The following is a 19,386-nucleotide window of genomic DNA, read 5'->3' on the forward strand; positions in this document are numbered from 1 at the left end:
CATGGATAGAACAACCACCGCCATGATTTTTCACACTGAAGTCCAAAACAATCTCCGAAAAGGAGTCCCTTGTTCAAGGCAGATGAAAATACTTGTAAAAACAAGCAAACAAAAAACCCTGGTCCTTTTGCCTGCATTGCTTTTGAAATCCCTTTCTGATCCTCCTTCTGTGTCTCTCATTAGAAATTACATCATCAATGCCCTTTTTAAAATTTAGACGAGAGTTGTGGGGCCTTTAAAAAGTAATGTATTTATTATGTCTTAAGCTGAAGTACATTTGGAAAAAAAGAGGTTATTAGAAATGAGGCCAGAAAGTCTGCCAATCAAGAAACAGATATGGTACTTTACTTCACATGCAAAAACACAATCCAAAAGAGGGGCCTCTTGAACGGATCTTGCTTTCCCAGGGGCTCTGCATATTAATGTAATCTCTTGATTATTTGACCTTCACTTTGTAATACCGTCTCCCCATTCTCCCTGTATGTGTGCATGCATCCACACTCGCTAAGAGTAACCCTTGAAAATCTACTGGAGCCGCTGTTGTCTCATAAAAGCTTATGTGACAATCCATTTCTACTCGACAGCAAGACTCTTTGTTGCGTTGATTGCAGGCCAGCATATCTGCGCCTTGGAATTTTAAAACATTTCTATTCTTGCTACGGCTGCTGAAGTGAATGGCATGCCAGCAAATCAACAAATTCTACTGGGTGCTGTTTGTAATAATGAATATACTCGTAATGAATATACTCGTAGTCAGAATTTAGGTACCCTGCTTGCCATTACAGAAAGACTCCAGCAGGTGGCAGCATTGTCCTTCTACCCTTACCCAAAATCTGATCAGGTGGAGAGAATTCCATGATTTGCGTGTTGATCAAAAGGCACAATGCTTATTCAATGAACCAGTTACCTAATGCTTTGGCTGACATTAGATGTGGTGAGATGTAGCTTATATCACTGATCTATAGCAACAAGGAAGCATTCTCTCCCGCAGCTTGTGGTTAAGGTTTGTTTTCCTGAGGCATGGCTACAGCTACAGAGAAATGCTAAGTGCAATTAGCTTGTGCTAAAAAAAATAGGCCAGTTTTCTGTTGGGGAGAGTTTGAATCCTCTTCCTGAAAACAGCAATTTGAAGAATGGCTCCTCAGCTCCAGTAGCAAGCAAAACCATCTTGCTTTGTTATACAAAACATCCAACTGGTGTGAGTTGTGTAGCCCTCTCTTTCTGCTGCATTAGGCAGCTGCTCTCCTTAGGAGGAGTCATTTGGGGAAGGGGCGTTGCGTTGATGACTTCGATCCCGCACCTGTCAATATTGCAGCTATTTTACCTCAGGGAACAAAATGGTGCTACAGTACAAAGGTACAGTATCCGGGGTAACGACTGTACAGGGGCTAGAAGGAGAGCCAACACAGGCAAGGGATGCCGGGACGGCCTCCAGAGGCTGGTAGCTACAAGTACAAGTGCAAACAGAAGCAGCTGTGGGCCAGTAATGGCTGTGCCCAAAGCATGTGGGGGAATTCATTAGTCTCCCCGCTGTCCCTGGGGTAGGGGGAAATGGCAGGCCACCAGACATCAAGCCTGTGCATTAGTATGTGGAAGCATTTAGGGCTAAGAGAAGTTAACCTTGGCAGAAAGCCAGAGTGGAATCCCATCAGGCAGTCATTGATCAGTCCACACACGCCCTGACAAAGATCTGAAATTAAGCTGCCTCGAGATCTGTCGATAGCTTCTCTTCCTTTGGATTCATCTTACAAACCCAGACAGGAGGACAAACAGATGTGGGGACTGGGGGGTGGGAAATAACTCTTTTGGTTTTTATTTTGAAATTCTGCAGATCGCATGCAGCCTGTTGCTCATCTTGATACAGGAAGAACGTGTTTTCGGCCTATGGACCAGGAGGGGCCATGGTGTCACATGCGAGAAACCCCAGGTCCAATCCCTGGCATCATCACTTAAAGCATCTCAGGTAACAGAAATGTTTTCAGCTTGAGGTACTGGAGTGTAGCTGCCAGTTAGAATAGACTGTCCTGAGCACAGTGGAGCAATCGTAGTCGGTCATGTGTTAAAAGCACAACCATAACATTCATTGATGGAAAGTATGATGTTATAAAGCAGCTTTGTATGTCCACCTATCTGGGGGAAGGAACCCCGGAAGCCACTCTCAAAGGTTTGCATAACAATGAGTGAAACAATGCCTTTTATAACGTTCCTGCAGCACTAAACAGGAGTCTGGCAAGCCAACACTCCTTCCAGAAGAAGCTTTTGTGAGTCAGAGCTCACTTCTGATGATGAGGAGGGGGCATACTAATCCACCAGGCCCGATTTGTACACCTGGTAGAAAACTCTGTTCCCTCCAAGGCTTGGTTTAGTGGTTGAGAGCCAGAATGGTGTTGTGGTTAAGAGCAGCAGCTTCTAATCCATAGAACCAGGTGTGAGTCTCTGCTCCTCCACATGCAGCGAGCTGGGTGAACCTGGGCCAGTCACCGTTCTCTCAGAGTTCTGAGTTCTCTCAGACTCACTTGGCAGGATGTCTATTGTGGGGAGAGGAAGGGCAGGCAATTGTAAGCTGCTTTGAGACCCAAGGTAGTGAAAAGCAGGATACAAACAAAACCAGCTCTTCTTCTTCAACACAGAGAACAAGTGTTGCTTCAGCCCACCCCAAAGACAGCTTCCCAGATGGAATGCCACTGGAAAATAAGAAAAGTCATTTAGAACAGGAAAGGTAATCTTCTCCTATGAGTAGACCCCTTCAGAGATAGCAGCACTGATGCCATTTAGAAAGGAGAGAAGAAGAATTGCAGAGTGGTAAAAGTTTTCCCCAACTCCAACGCTGTCCCTCAAGCTCCTTCTCACCCGCCTAATGTCAGATGTCCCTCTTTCACCTTCCCCTTTCTGCCCTGGCCTCTTTGCCCAGCAGGAAATAGTGCCCAATGCAGCCAGAGGAGGGGAGAGACACTGTCTGCTTTTGACAAATGATACCTAATGAATTAAGGCTGATTGATTTATTAGATCAAATAGCCAAAATCAATTTGCATAATGGGTGGTATTTGCATATCTTACTCTCCTCACCGTAAACTGGATTCATGAGACGGTGGGTTTTGACTCGGCAGTCAACCAAAGTCCTTGGGATGCCAGGAAGGAGGTTGTCTCTTGTAGAAGCTGTTTAGAACTTCAAAGGACAAACAGAGACCTTGAATTGCACTGGGAAGGTTAAAGGCAGCCAGAAGCTGAATATCCTAATGGGGAGGCAGACAGCTGTGTCCCATACCATGTGAAACTTCTGGTCTCCAAGAATAATCCCACATAGTGAATCCTCAAGAAGGGGTGCTGCCTGCCAGGCATGCCCCCCCCCCCGCCTCTGCCCAGATTAGTGACTATCCTTCCACTTCTCTAGCATCCAACAACGTAATGTGGTAAGTGACATATACCCCAAAAGAGCTTCCCCAAACTCTAATGAGATTCTTGTCCTGAGAGTCCAGGAACCTCTCTAGCAAGAGATTGCGAAGCCAGATTGAGCGCATGTGGCTTTCTATGCTGTGTGGATATGCAATTCTGTAGTGTGCATGCTTGAACAGAATACAAGGAGTGTCCTACAGGGGGCATTGGAGGAGATGTGTATTTCACATAGTTAGCTTAGGAACTTCCTGATATTTTTTCAAATACTTTTCTCCTATGTACTGATTGGACAGTTTGAGACTTCCTGCTCCTTTGAGCACACTCCCTCCCCAGTTGCTTTCAGAACACCCTGAATGGATGCAGAATAACAGTTAGAACTCGAACTCGCTCCAAAGTTTGTGTCCTCGCCATGTATATGCTCAGGGCTGCAATTTCAGCAAGTGGGCAAATTTCAAGTCACTACTCTTGAGTGAATTCAAGATTACAAAAAACTCCACAAAACCCCTCACCATACTTTGGCGCACTTATTGTGGCATGGGTGTCTGAAATGCTGGACGGGAACTCCCCTTCCCTACTACTCCCTAAAAGGATCTTTTTTTCAGATGAGACATGGTCCAAAATGAACTGAGCTCAGTGGGAGGATTTTTAATAAGCTCCAATATGTTTTGAACAAGAGCTATATCTGTCTATGGGAAATGGCACAGGGAAAACCCAAATTAAATAGCAGGAGGAAATCATATTACATGTGTCTCAAAGCTTGCAAAAGCTGTTATGGCCCACCACACAAATCTGTGTTCCTGATTGAATACATCCCACTTCTGGCTTTCTAAGCAGTTTTTAATGGGTAATATTTACTTGATGGACCAGAACAGCTTTGGATAAAAGCAGGCTTCTCCCGTTACCAACCCTAATTGTATTGTTTACCCTGGCAGGCTGTCACTTTCTCCTGCGTTAAGCTGATTGGAGGGTCTTTTCAGCAGTGGCTTTTCTGACATGATTTTCCAAAGCAGTGTGGAAATATTAAACATGGCCTTCTGAAACTATGGTCTAGGCTAGGCGGAGAGACCCCTTACCCCGGGGGCTCTTGTGGCCTGCCTTTGCCATGCTGTTGAGAACTGCTTTACCAACCCCCCCCTTCCCTGGCCACTGGCAGGGGGTGGGGGGTGGGGGTAGGATTGCCTGGTCCAGGTTGGGAACCTCTTGGAGATTTGAGGGTGTAGCCCAGGGAGGACAAGGACCTCAGTGGGGTACAATGTCATAGACTGCACCCTCCAAATTATCCATTGGCTCCAGAGGAGCTAATCTCTGTATTCTGGATATGAGCTGGAATTCTAGGGGATCCCTGGGCCTGGCATCATTATTAGGGCTCCTTCCAGCTCTAGAGACATCTCTGTTCAGTACCCTGCAGAGGGGACTGAACAGAGGTTCTTTTTTGTCTGCCTGCCGGTGATAAACAAAACAATTTACAGTCTACTGGGTTATTTTATTAGCTCTGGAAGTCAGCCATTCAGCCCTATCCCAAATGGTTACAAAGAGGTAAAGGTAAGCTCTACTACAAATGATAAGTTACTCCATTTCCCCAAATATTTATTCTCACAGTTTTACTACTGCTATGGATAGCAGGCTGGCCAGCGCTCTAATGTTACAGCTGTTTTGACATTATGTGCTATTGTATGTTTATTCTTCTGATTGAACTACTGTGATGACAGAAACTGTCTTGTAAATCTGTGCGGGTTAGGTTTGGAGGGTATAAAATTAAGCCAGTCACTAATCACTTTTTAAATTTGCTATGCATATATAGATTTGGGTGCTAGTAAGGAACTCGTGGCAGTGGGTTTATCAGAATGGAAATGTGGATAGTTTTAGAATCCTCTAGTTCACACTCTCACTCATGGATCTTTTCATGCAATAATTTGGTGACAAGCCCAGCTCCCCCCCCCCCTCCTTCAGAAGACTGTCTCAAAGAAATCATCGAGGAGAAATTGTCTCCATGCCAGGATGAGAATCACCTGTCTACAGCCGCAGCGTTAGGCATTCTCAAGCCTGCTGAAAACTAATGGGTTTAAACACACTTATATTTACCTAGGATTAATTTCTGTCTGGCAGAACCTTGTCAGACCTAGGGTTCCTGGATCTAACTTAGTTTGCCTGCAAATGCAGGGAATATCGATGGCTTTTAAAAATCATCAGGAGCCCAATTCAACTATGAAATGTGGGGAAGGGCTCTTGCTTCTCCCAGCACTCTTTTCCAGCATTGCATTGTGGTTAAGAGTGGTGGATTCTAATCTGGAGGATCAAATTTGATTTCCCACTCCTTCTCCACATGCAGACAGCTAGCTGACCTTGGCCAGTCATAATTCTCTCAGAACCCTCTCAGACCCACCTACTTCCCAAGGTGCTTGTTATGGGGAGAGGAAGGCAAGGCAATTGTAAGCCAATTTGAGACTATAGAGCAGGGGTAGTCAAACTGCGGCCCTCCAGATGTCCATGGACTACAATTCCCATGAGCCCCTGCCAGGGGCTCATGGGAATTGTAGTCCATGGACATCTGGAGGGCCGCAGTTTGACTACCCCTGCTATAGAGCAATGTGGAGTATAAAAAAAAAACTCCTTTGTTCTTCTGAGCAGAAATGGACCCAGCAGGACATTATTTGAGAACTTTGGAGAAAAACCAATGTGTAAAAAAGTATAATGTAGTTTGGCCCTTACTCTCATCTCAAAACTTTTTAAAACTGTATTATCGAATAGGTTGTGCTATTTTAACACGAGGGTCCTAGGTCCTGGATACAAAAGTATACCCCACTTTTTACTACCTGAAGGAGTCTCAAAATGGCTTACAACCACCTTTCTCTCCTGTCCGCACAACAGACATCCTGTGAGGTAGGTGGGGCCAAAAGAGCTCTGAGAGAACTGTGACTGGCCCAAGGTCAAGCAGCAGGCTGCATGTGGAGGAGTGGGGAATCAAACCCAGTTCTCCAGATCAGAGGCCACTGTTCTTAACCACCACATTGAGGTAGCTCTCAGAAAAGCAACAGAAAATAATAAATATTCTATTTGGGGGAGATTTTGACGATGCAAGTCTTCATCTGGAGACAAGGTATAGCCTAGACTGGTTTACTAGCCTTCATCAGAATTAAAACCACCAAGAAATGATGCTGTTTTGCTTTTAAAGTTTCCATCTCTTTGGCAATCTCACATTGCCTTAGAAGTGAGTGACTGGGTTTAAATTTGAATGTTAGATCAGATCAGTAACCTGCAAATAAATTCAGCTTTGTGATGCCTTCAAGGAAGTGAAGAATGAAAATGAATTAATTTGAAGCAGGCAAGTCCTAATGCATAAGCAAGTACTTCAGGATGATGGATTTACTAAGTACAGTTACAGGTGTGATTCCAAACACAGCAGGTTCAGCTGCCACCTGGGAAAGGGGGTTGTGAAGCTAGCAAGAAGTTGTGCTCTGGGCAGCCCCAGGGAAAGCAAGTTCTTCAGGGGAGGAAATGTTTCCACATATCCCATCCCCGTACTGTTTATTTTCCCTATGACTTTTTCTGCCACAGGATCTTTGCCTCTAGAGTGCCATGTGATTGTGCATTGAGCATGGAAGATTGCAGAAAAGCCACAGAAAATGAGATTTTGATATACACATGGCAGAACCCCTCCCCCTTTCAATAGTCACACCAACTTGTTCATAATATTAAAAGGTAAAAAGGATTTATTGTGTGGGGGTTGGAGAGAGATTTATCACATTGTGGAGGTAGTCACAGACCAAGGAAAAGCCATTAGGGTCCCTGAAGGGCAATGATAGTTTCCTAGTCCAGTGATTCTGGTCACAGTGTTCCTGGGTTCCTTTTGGCTGGTCCCACTCATGTGTTTCTTGCTGCCCACCAGTTTCTTTCCTAAAGCACAAAGCTGGTCTTGATGTTCTTCCGCCCCTCACTGGAGCTGGAGGTGCTTCAGAAGATACCAGGAGGCAGCAAATGCCTTTTTGGAGGGAGCTTCCCACATCATCAAAGACGCTTGCCTTGGAACTGCCAAACATGTTGTGTGCTTACCTCTCCTACGGTGACCATTTTGTGATTTGTCCCGCCTCACAGGGTAGCCATTTTGTGGCAGCATCCCTGCCCTGTCCCCAGAATTCCAGAAGTGCTCCCAGGCTCCTCAGTTTGGAAAACTTTGTCCTAGTCATGGGTGCTTCAGTTTACATATTGGGGTTTCTGCCTGGTTCACCCATGCTGAAGAAAAAGATAACAAAATGCTCCAGTAGTAGAAAAGAGTGTTCCACTTCAGCCTATAAGGGGAGACATTCAAGCTTAAAGGGTTTTTACTTGCAGGGGGAGGGGGGGTTCTAATCTGGAGAACTGGAGTTGATTCCCCACTCCTCCTCCACATGCAGCCAGCTGGCTGACCTTCGGCCAGTCCCAGTTCTCTCAGAGCTCTCTCATCCTCACCTATCTCACAGGCTCTGTGGTGGGGAGAGGAAGGGTAAGCAATTGTAAGCCATTATGAGGTGCCTTCAGGTAGTGAAAAGCTGGGTATAAAAACCCAGCTTTTCTTGCTGTTCTCTTTTTCGGTTTGCAGATATTTATAATTCTAGTGGAAACTTTTACAATGTCCTCAACAATGCTCCACCTTGCCTAAGTGGGGTATAACTCCAGAAAGCCCACCCGCCAAAGCAACCATCTCCTGCACAAGATGGATCCCTGTAGACGGGAGAAGTTATAATTCTGGATGGTCGCCAGGCAGCACCTGGAAGTTAGCAACGCCTTTCACTCCCCTGTATGTGTGGCTTCCTATCTAGAAATCTTATTTTCGCCGGGGTGGCCTCCCGCAACTTCCACAAGCACACTGGGTACTCTTCTGGCGTAGGCGAGGCTGCACCCCGGGGCAAGGGCAGAAATGATTAACATCCTGCACTGCCCTAAAGCAGCCAGGCGAGCAGAGAGGCGGCAGCACATGACGCGCGGCGGGAGGCGGTCGGCGTGAAAGGGCACCCCAGCGGACCCCAGGCAGAATGGCGCCGAAGCGAAGACCCCCCAAAGGCAGAACAGCCCCAAAAGAAGGTGAACGGAGGTTGTAATGGAGGTCGCCCCATGGCGACGCTAGGGAAAGTGTTCCGGGCCCATTCCAGACTGCTTCTTTCCCAAAGCAGTTCTGAAGCCTCGGGGAAAGCCTCTTCCTTTTGAGCGGGGAGCCCCTTGGCAGGGGAGAGAAAGGCGAGCGGGGCTTGCGAAGCCGCCGGCTGACGCGTTCCTGAAAGGCCCCGAGGGGCAAGAGACGCTTTGGCCGAAGCCCCTCGGAAGGCCAGGCCGCCGAGAACAAGCGCCCGTGCCCAGCGTCTGCAACCTCCGCCAGCTGCACCGGCGCGTCACGGGGCGCGGGAGGGCGGCGGGGGCGGCGCTGCGCTGCGCTCTCGGGGCGGAGCGGTGGGAGCGGCTTCGGGCGGAGCGGGGGAGCCTGTGATTGTTGTTTGCAAAGGCCCGGGCAGAGAGTGCATGGGGAGGCCGGTGGGGCCGGCGACAGTAAGTGGCTTCTTGTGCAGAGCTCTCGGGGGATTCAGCCCGCCGGCCCTGTCTGGCGCGGCACCCGGAGCGCTCCTTGGTTGGCTTCGCGCTCTCGGTTCCGGCTTCCTCCCCGGTCTCTTTGTCCGCTCTCGCCTGCCGGCAGGGAGGAAGCCCCTGGAGCGCCTTGGGGATGGTCGGGCCCGGGCGTCTGACCCGTGGGGCTTCTCCCTTTCCGGAACTCAGCATCGCTCCAGCCTCCCTCGCAACAGGGGAGAGGCGGCTCGGGCCGGCCTTTCGGGGTCGTTTTGCTCCGGCTCCCCTGGGGATTCTGGTTGCCCCTCTTTCCCCCTTTTTTGTCCTTGCCCGCTTTGACTTAGAAAAGTTCAGCTGCCTCCTGAATTAACGCTTTTTTGGGGGGGGGGGTCTTTCTGGGAAGCCCCTTTCCTCTTGAACAGGAGAGATGTGTCTGGACTCCTGACCTAACAAAATAGTCCCCCTTGCGTCCTCTTTAAACCAAACGACCAGTATAAAGCGTTGCCCGTTTTGTCTGAAGGGCGCCGACCTTCCTCTTTCCTGAAGAGCAGCTCAGTATAATTTGCAAAAACTTGCACATCTTTCTGAGCTATTGGTTACCTCATAAAAGCTGTTATAGTGTTGGCAGAGATGAGCTCCACAAGAGAATAAGAGTAGGTTCTTATATGCTGCTTTTCTCTACCAGAAAGATTCTTAAAGGGGCTTACAATCGCCTTCCCTTCCTCTCCCCATAACACACACCCTGTGAGATAGGGGAGGCTGAGGGAGCTCTGAGAGAACTGCTGTGTGAGAAAAGCGCTATCAGGGTTGTGACGAGCCCAAGCTTAGCCAGTTGGCTACATCATGTCAAGGAGCAGGGAATCAAACTCAGCTCTCCAGATTAGAAACCCCCACTCTTTAACTACTACACCAAGCATTCAAACTTTATGTGGGCAGCTGTCTGTTATCTGTAGTTTATAATCAGCTGTTAGAACTTGGAAAACAACTTACAAACATAGATGCATTAATGTGTTCGTGTTTTAATTTGAAGGGTTGCTAGTATGAAATGTAGTACTAACCCAAATTTCCATGCAATCTTTATCTATTGATCAAGTCATTTTTTTCCTGCCTGCATTCTTTGGTTTTAAAAAAAAGATCAGCAATAGCAAACTCAGCTCTCTGAAATTCTTCTAATAAACTATGTAAATGCTCTTGGAATATTGTTTTGTAAGTTTGTTTACTAAGAACATTTTTGCAGGCCTTTCTAAAAATGAATACACTGTTTCTGGGGGCCCTCTGGTTAACTTTTCTGTTCCAGAGGGCTGAAGAAATTACTTTGATTATAGGGCTGCCTGTTCTTTAGTACTAATTTCCATAGAGTACTTAGAACTATTGCTATAGCTTCAAAAGGCCAACTGCTGGGTTACACTTTAATAATAATAATAGTAATAATAGTAATAATAATAATAATAGGCTGCACATATATAACATCTTTACAGTGTCCCTATAAGGTATGACAGTAGTATTATTCCCCAGAGATGTATGAGACCTCGAGCAATCGAGATTTAAATGAAAATAATGTCTGGCTCACAGCTAGCTCATTTTCCTTTCAGATGAAAATTTCCAGGGAAAAGTCCCAGTCCTTACGACAATTCCAGAATGGTGTCAGTCAGTTGCAGTTGAGGCACCTTAAAGAATTAACAGGATTTTCTCCCAGTGTCAAATTCTGTGGATCAGTCCATAGAAACCTCACACTGGCATAAAACCTTTAAGGTGCCTTGAGATTCTGCAGTGAATTTGTCTCCAGAGTTCTTCGGTAGCAAAGATTTCGTAAGAATGCGTCCTGAGAATTGCAAATTACTTATTCTATAATGCATATGTTTCAAATAGTTCTTTTCAATTTCTCCTCAAAGTGGCTGTTGATTTGGAGGATGATGAAAATGAATACCACGAGAGTGTTAATTCCTTGTACAAGCCAGCAGATGACCCCATCCAAGAAGAGGATCCACTCCTAGAGGAGCCAGCACAGAACAGACCCACCTTGTACAAGCCTAAGGACCACTTTAATGGCACTTATATTGTTTTCTTCCTCCTGGGGACCGGCTCACTTTTGCCCTTGAACTTCATCATGACTGCAAAGCACTACTGGATGTATAAACTTCAGAACTGCTCAGAAGAGCTGTCTCCGGCAGAGCAGAGACCCCCAGACATCCGTGTAAGTGTGACAGGTTTGTGTTTTAACATTGATGTGCGAATAACACTTCTCTTCCCATGAATTTAATATACAGATCCGCTGTTGTGTTTATTACAATTAAAGAGGAGCATGAGCTAAACTTAACATGCAGCGTTGATGCTGAGTATTCAATGTTTACCAAAGCGGTAGCAACACTTGTAGTTATGGATGACATTACGGTCTCACTATAATCCTATTTTTTCTCCTTTTTTCCATTTTAAAAATGCAGTCATGCTTTGCCAGGGTTTTTTTTCTGTCATGTGTTTTCCATTTAAAAGCAAAGGTGTGCATTTTGCTTGTCATGGAAATGCCACTGGAAAAAAAATCTCATTCCATGATGTTTGAAAGTATTTAGCCGCATGAGATGCAACTCTTGGCTGGTAAAGTTCTCATGAGGCTGCTTTATGATGAGTCAGACCATTGGCCTATCAAGGCCAGTATTGCCTGCTCTGACTGGTAGCAGTTGACATCACCTAATGCTTGGTATGCCAAAGATTGAACCTGGGACCTCTTGCATGCAAATCCATGACTTTGTCCTAACCTCTCTTAGGAAGCCACCTTCTTGTTCTGTAAAAGCTCCACCATTTTTTTTTTCCCAAAGCACACTGCAAAAAGAAAAATTCTTGTCAGGTTTCTTTTTCACTTGCAGAAATGCTTATGGGGAAGATTTTTGTGGGTGTATATTAACTAAGTTTACCGTGTAGTCCAGAATTTCTCTTAAGGCCTCTGTATCCAGACAACTCAGGCAGGCACAAAGTTTGTGTGAACTAGTGGGAGCAGGTAGGAAATACCCTGTGTGTCTGGCTGCTCCATAATCCTATAAAATGTAATGCAGGCATTTAGGAATTTGCAATGAAAATTTCCAGACCAGCATCAAGAAGTTGCCTTAAAAATAATGCTGCCCTCTAGTCATATTTATGGTCACCTCCCATGATTAGGAATCCTAATTCATACAGGTGTATGAAATAGGAGCTAAAAGTCACATGTATGAGGAAGAGTCTAGATCAGTGGTTTTCAACCTTCAGCGACCCTTTAATACAGTTCCTCATGTTGTGGTGACTCCCAACCATAAAATTATGTGTTCTTTCACAGAAATTAAACCGAAACTGACCAATGAAGATCCATTGTTCATGATTGTATATGTTTTTTTTCCCCACCTGGGTTCAGTTCTGCCTCTCAGTTCAGTTCTGCCTCTTGTCCTGCTGGTGCACTTCCACCTGGAGCATCTGGTGGGAGACTGCGCTGTGCTGGAGGCACTGTTGGAGCAACCGGCAGCTGAGCCTGGGTGCCTGCAGGAGGAGTGGCAACAGTGGCAGTGCCCCCCCGCCGGCCAAGCTGCTCGCCCTGCCACAGCCCTTATGAAAGGGCCGTTCGACCCCCAAAGGGGTCCCGCCCCCATGTTGAGAACCACTGATCTAGATAGAAGAGACTTTGCTGGGTGTGATAGCAACAAGTGTAGAGCTTTTGAAATTGCATTCTGCCTGCTAATGCTGTTAATCTCTTAGACATAGGGGGACTTACTGTTGCCATGCACATTGCAAGACAGCTCTCCAGCTGTATTATTGTAACTGCTGTTTAAATCAGTAGCCATGTCAAATAACTCCACACCAATCGTGTATCTTGTCCCATGTTCTAAAAATGTAGAAAGCATCACTTAGGTACAAAGAGTTGAGGAAGAGGTTAACAGAAGGCTGCCCTGAAATGGTTTGTCCAAGAGTAGGTGGCCCTGGGGACACATGAACAAAAGAGGAGTCACATGTGATGTGGACTGGGTGTGTGTGTGAATTTGGATTTCAGAATTTTTCAGACAGGTGAACCGTATTACCAGCTTCGCTTTTTTAAAGCCCTCCATTTTTCCTGATGTAGGTTCCCTTCCCTCTTGAAGGTTAAGTAGCATAGAGCAGCGGTCCCCAACCTTTTTCCGGTTGAGGACCACCTCCAGGGGTGGGGGAGAGCTGGCAGCCCGGGTGCCGCACATGCGCTTTTCCACCAGCAGGTGGCAGTATCCCACATGTGCAGAGTAGCCGCACATGCACGTTTTCACCAGCAGGGGGCGTTAATGCGCATGCGCGTTTGCGTCCACTGGCGTGCCGGAGGCCGCGCCTGTCTCTTCCCCCCCCCCCCCCACAGCAAGAAGCTAGCCGGGCCGCTTCACTCGCAGCCTGGTGAGCTTCTCGCTGCGGGGGTGGGGGGGAGAGGCAGGTGTGGCTGCCAGTGGCCCGACCACGGACCGGGGGTTGACGACCCCTGGCATAGAGGACAACAAAATTTGAGCCCAGTGTCACCTTTAAAACCAACAAAGATTTATTCAAGGTGTGAGCTTTCAAGTGCATGCACTCTTCCGCAGACAATGGAACAAGGATTCTAAGGGTATAAATACAAATCAGAGGCAAATTAGTAAACTGTGTTATAACATCCAAATTATGCAGTATGATAATTCTTGGTTTAAAAAGTTAATCAGTCCTTTGGATTCATTTGTAGTTCACAAAAACATTGGTGAAATAAAAATGTCAAGGTTATTAATTAATGGTGGACACTTTCCCAGTTGTGAAATGAAATAACTAAAAGAGACTAGTTGCTTGCCCCATCCATCTCCACCCAAGCACAGAGGAGTAAGCCCTAACGGTCTGTGTTTTGGAGACTTGGGATACATCTCTAGTATAATCTTCAAAAATGAATGGGTTGCCCGGCCTCCTCCTGCTTTCTTCATCCCATTCAGCTTTCCTCCGGTACACTCAGAATTTCATGCTTCTTGCAGTTGCCTCTGGACTGGTCCCTGCTGTCTAGGAAAACCAATTTTCACAAGTGCTATCAAATTCTAACAGAGGCTTACCAGCCTAGCTCCCGGATTGCAAGGCACTATAGGGAGGATTAACACAAAGTTCAGACAGGGTAGACTGTAGGCTGCATGATGATGACTTGCCTTTGGAAAACTGTATCCAGAAAAAGTTTTAAAAATAAATAAATCTCCACCCCCAGGAGGGGAGCCCAGAGGACTGAGGAGGTAAACGTAGGGCCTTACTTTGCAGAAGTACAAAAGTATATTTCTTTTCTTGTATGCTTTCTGATTTAAGTATTGCTTGAAATTATTGGTAGGCCAGTGGAGTGGGATTTCCATATTGGAGATTCACGTGAGGTAGAGAAACAGTAAAATGTTGATGGCTGTACCATCCCAGGAGTATACAGAGTGAACAGTTAACTCAGTGGCTGTTGTTCAGCGCAAGAGACTTTTGCTTGTTGTCCTAAAAATTGCTTCTCATCCTGCCAGTGTTACTTGCCCCACTGACCACTAAATAGCTCGGGCCTAGCATACTTCAGAACTTGCTTCCTTGCTTATACCCCCATCAGTGTCGCAGCACTGAGGGAAGCATTGAGTCTTATCCCATTTTAATCTGCATCTGGAAGAAGTGTGAGTCTCTTCCTCAAAAACCGGTAGAGAGAGCAGCCAACCGGAATCTCTGCCTGCTCAGGAGAGGGGCCTGTGGCACCCTAAATGTCATTGCCAGCTCTTAATCTAAGGCAACGTTTATGGATCTCTGTGTGCCCCTTCTTTTGGGCTTTGTGCCACCCTTTTTATGAGTCGTGTCTACAAAAGGCGGCTGTGAGAGTGAAACTGTACAGGTGCCAATGACTGGCCAGCTTTTCCAGGCGTGCACCTGTTTGGAATTCTGCAAACTGTCGAAGATACTTAATGTTTTTTCCAAAGCACTGGCAGGTGTGCACTGGCTGCCTACTGCAGCAGTGAGCCTCTGGTCTTGGCAGGCGAGATTAGAAAGTTGTCATGTCTCGATTCATGGGCAAGGCTCTCTGATGCAGACGCAGCGGTGGAGAAAGCCTGCTCCGGGTCCAGCCACTCATTTTCTTCTTATTTCCTTTTTTTGGGGAGTGGGGGGAGGTCCCCTCTTTTCTTTCTCTGTATTCTTAAGTTTTTTTTTTCTGTGAAAGAGTTCTTAGCATCCATGGGTGAGCATAAACATGTCTGTCATGATAGGCAACTACAAAATTTATTATGTATTCTCCCCCTTCTGAGTACAGGGCTGGATGCTAATGCTGTTTGAAGTGTTAGTTTCAGAAATTCTAGCGTGGGTAAAATTAACATACTTGATTTGCAGCTCAACCGAAAATCCTCACTTGCTCTAGACAACCTAATGCTTTTGTGGCCAACTTGCACATTTTAAAAAAAGAGTGGATAGCTGAATGCTGATCCATTTGATTTTCTGATTGCCCTGCTCAAGGCTCAGGTGTAGTAGTGGTAGTAGTAGTAGTAGTAGTAATATTCATGTAGCCCATCCCTCCCATGAGGCTCAAGGCTGGTAACATTACCGGTAAAATACAGTTATAAATAACATTAAAATGTGTTTTAAATTAAATTAAAAGCATTTTACAATCCATGTCTCTGCCAAGTGATATAACCATCACAGAGGGTTTCTCTCTTTGGGTGGAGGGATCAGTTCTTCATATTCTGTTGGATGTTTCCGCAGCAGACTGGATGTTATTGGGTGTTCTATTCCCTCAACCATAGGCCTGTCAGAATAGCTCAGTCTTATAGGCCCAGTGGAACTGATTTGAGGTCCTGGCGGGCCCTGATCTCAGTTGGTAGAGCAGGGGTAGTCAACCTGTGGTTCTCCAGATGCCCATGGACTACAATTCCCATGAGCCCCTGCCAGTGTTTGCTGGCAGGGGTTCATGGGAATTGTAGTCTGTGAATATCTGGAGGACCACAGGTTGACTACCCCTGTGGTAGAGCATTCCAGGAGGCCAGGTGCTAAAGAATGGATGGTTGTTTCCATGACGCCTGTGCGTGAACGTTACTACTGCAAGGAGGGGGAGATGCAGGCCCCTCCCATCCAGGATCAGGGTACCAGGGTTTAAAGGTGCAACGGCCAGTTATATCAACAAGTACAGGAAAATAGGGCTGAGGCTTTGAGGGTCAATTGGGGAAAGACCTCTGGTTCAGCAGCAGACTCTGTGCTGGGTGTTGCATGGTCCAGGCCTGAATCAGCAGACGGGGCTGCTTCCCAGAGAGCGCAGGCTGACTCATAGTTTTGGCCCTCTTCCAGCACATCAAGAGAGGCTCCTGGGGATGTCTCAGTTGCTTCCTTCTGAGGCAGGGTAGGCTGGCTTCTTTTTCCGATGAACAGACATCTGGGCACTCGCCCCCTGCCTCGCAAGGTGGAACTCTGCTTGCATGCGTCCACGAGACACGAGGTCTCACCTTGAGACGGTCCGTGAGCGTTGAGTCCTGCTTCATTGGTGTCATAAGCCTGATCACATTTTGAGATCGTTCAGTTGAATAACCAATAGCTGTAACAGCACCAACAAAATTGGAACAAAACCCTGCAATAATAATGCAACTTTTCTTAAAATTCCTTGTAAATACGAAATACTCAAGAGCCTTTAAAAATGATGCATTTGGATATCACATCAAGGTGACATGAAGTCAGAATGTGTGTGAACTAGCTTGCGTCCCTTTTCTTCCCCTTCGCCTATGGGCATGGAGCATCACGAAGCATTCCCTATTTAAGACTGCCTGTCTATGATGCATGAAATTGATCTAACAATTTACTTAGAACTAGAGTTGACATCCCCCCCTCCCATTCTAAAACAGGGCTTAATTGGGCTCCGTTCCCCCTCCCCAAACCTGGATTTTAACTCTAGTTAAGCTACATTAAGATGGAAGGAGCCATATGGAAGGGCGGTATAGAAATCAAATAAATAAATAAATAAACATAAATAAAGATGATGTCGGGGGCAGTGATGCTCTGAATTCTTGGTGATGGGGGGCTGCAGTGGGAGGGCTTTTGGAGTTCTGCCCCCCCCTGGTGGACCTCCTGATGTCCCTGGGTTTTAGCCACTGTGTGAAACTGTTATATAGGATGGGCCATTGGCCTGATCCAAAATGGCTTTTCTTATGTTCTTACATTTATGTCATGAGTAACCAGATTGAGCATAAAACCAGAATGTCTTCATGGGGTATCATTTAAATCTGGAAGCAAACTGAGTTTGTGCACATTCGGGGTATGATGTAGTGTTAGACTGCAGCCGTATGTGCAAAGTGACATGACTTATGGTGATGACTGTATGAATTAATGTATGCAGAACTGCAGCTATATATCATGAATTATTGCAGGAATCCTGAAATGCTATTTTTGCTCTTCCCCATAACAGTGGTGGAAGGTGCCGTTAAGTCCCAACCAATTTATTGTGACCCCATAGGGTTTTCGAGGCACAAGATGAATAGAGGTAGTTTGCCAACCCTGGACTTCCCTGGTGATCTCCCACCCAAGTGCTAGCCAGGGCCAGTCTTCTGAGGTCTCATGAGATCAGGGCTCATGAGCCATCCAGATTAGGATATTTCACATAACAGGGACAAAGAACTGCCTATGGTCATCCCAGGATTTTGTGCCTCTGCTGAGATTTGAATTGCCGGTATCCTAATCGGGTTTCCCTTTATTTGCCATATCAGTGTGCTGATTAACGGTACAGCAAAAGCAGGAGTTCTTTCATTTCTGCAAGACCTGCAGCTGACAGAAAGGCTGATTCAGCCCTTAGATTAGAGACAATTTCTCTACTTGGAAACCTCATGCAAACAATTCCATGCCATCATTCTTAAGGGATGTGACGGGGGTGATACTATGCCTCTATTCACCAATCATTTCCTGGTTTTAGTAGTGGGAATGCCTGTTGTTGAGCTTACCCTTGACTTAATTACCCGTTGGAAATGGATCAGTGGGTTGCATGAATGCTTTTGCTTTAGGAACTCAGTGCCGGAAAATTCCATATTTTGGTTTATTTCAGAAACAAGAAAAGCAGCTTTCTAAATTGCTGTTTAGGGTGGAACCCTGGCATGTCCCCAACCAAATCACAGCGGAAATTGTATCCCAGTAACATTGATTGGGGACTAGCTGTAGCAACGCTTCTTGTACCAAGAGGGACGAAATTACCCGGGTGCTCCATCACTATTAGTTCTCTAACATGCTTGTAGCATCAGCTCATTCAAACAAGTAACACTGTTTATCCTCTTAGGTCACTCCATCAATCTCGGTGTGATATAATAGCAACTTGGTGATATTTGTCTTTCATCTTGAAGGGTCCCAAAGCACTGTGCAGATTTAACAAGCTGATGTGGGAGTATATGCAGGGATTAATGTACTGAGCCATCAAATACAACAGCTCCGGCGATACTATGTAAGTTGTAACATTTTAGGTGGGAAGCGTTTGATCACTGACGGACACTCTCTGGTGACTTTGGGGAAATGACCTGATGCTGGTAGGGTTTGTACTATGCACTAAATTTCTTTTCCCTTTCCCAAGCCTCTTTTTTCATGCAGTTTTAAACCCAGAGCTGTATATTCTGCAGTCTGCTCAGGTGTTAGAACTCTGGGCTACTCATCTGCCAAGCAACCTTGAAGGGGGCGAATAACAGTGAGGAAAGAATACACAGAGGACATTTAAGGTTTCCTTCCTCTAAGTCTTCTGCCAAACAAACTGCATGTTGTAAGAAATGAGTAGCACCCCCCCCCCCTTAATGAATTAATTTTGGAAGAAGAGGCAGCTTTTAAGTTGTTTTAAATGGATTAAATGTTAAAGTTCAGTGCTTATTTATATGATGATTTAAATGTTTGTGCTTTTGCAGTGTACTTCCTATATAAACTGTCCTGAACCCTTAGGGGGAAGGGTGATATACAAGTATAAAAATAAATGACTAGATATCCTGCCCCCATTTGTTGCTCTTCAGATTAAAAAAAAATAAACAAGAACCAATTTTCGTTTTTGTTTGACAGTATTTCCTTCTCCCAGTTGTAGGCATGTTTACTCAGAAGTAAGTCCCACTGGGTTCACTGGGATGTGCTCCTGCATAAGCATGTCTAAGATTGCAACCCCAGCGTGTTCCTTATCACAGGCTGTGTACTTGGCCAACCTTTTTTTAAAACCATCTCTGCGGTGGGCAGTGATTACAGCTCAGATGTTTGAAAGCTTCCTGCCAATCCCTGCTGGTCATCTCCATATGGAAATTCGTGCCTCAGGCTCATGCCACCTTGAAAATGAAGCAATATGTCATACGACTGAGGTAGTCCTAATTTACTTATCTGCAGCAACAGAAGGGCTTTATGTTTTCATGAATCTCACTGTCGCTGTCACTAAAGATGCTTCATTTCCTGCGTTTGCCATGCAGTTGAAATTGTGGCCACTGGAAACTGAATTTGGGGCGTATGTCATATTCTGTAACCCTCATAAGAACTTTTGGT

At 45.9% G+C, this 19,386-nt stretch overlaps 1 protein-coding gene across 5 annotated transcripts in view; it reads left to right on the forward strand.

The window, feature by feature from the left end:
• The first annotated feature begins 924 nt into the window (after positions 1 to 924).
• Positions 925 to 19,386, forward strand: part of SLC29A3 (solute carrier family 29 member 3) — a 46,628-nt gene continuing 28,166 nt past the window's right edge. Inside the window, exons 1-4 of one of the 5 annotated variants that reach the window (XM_077350510.1) lie at positions 925 to 1,003; positions 1,832 to 1,963; positions 6,949 to 7,092; positions 10,818 to 11,119. In XM_077350510.1, the coding sequence (XP_077206625.1) occupies positions 11,033 to 11,119 (87 nt within the window). In that variant the 5' untranslated portion in view covers positions 925 to 1,003; positions 1,832 to 1,963; positions 6,949 to 7,092; positions 10,818 to 11,032. Of the gene's footprint in view, positions 1,199 to 1,831; positions 1,964 to 6,948; positions 7,093 to 8,301; positions 8,452 to 8,822; positions 8,911 to 10,817; positions 11,120 to 19,386 lie in introns of those variants that run through there. The other 4 variants (XM_077350508.1, XM_077350509.1, XM_077350506.1 and 1 more) reach the window with 4 other exon arrangements.

Source organism: Paroedura picta, chromosome 8 (assembly GCF_049243985.1).
Source record: "Paroedura picta isolate Pp20150507F chromosome 8, Ppicta_v3.0, whole genome shotgun sequence".
Taxonomy (NCBI): Eukaryota; Metazoa; Chordata; class Lepidosauria; order Squamata; family Gekkonidae; genus Paroedura; species Paroedura picta.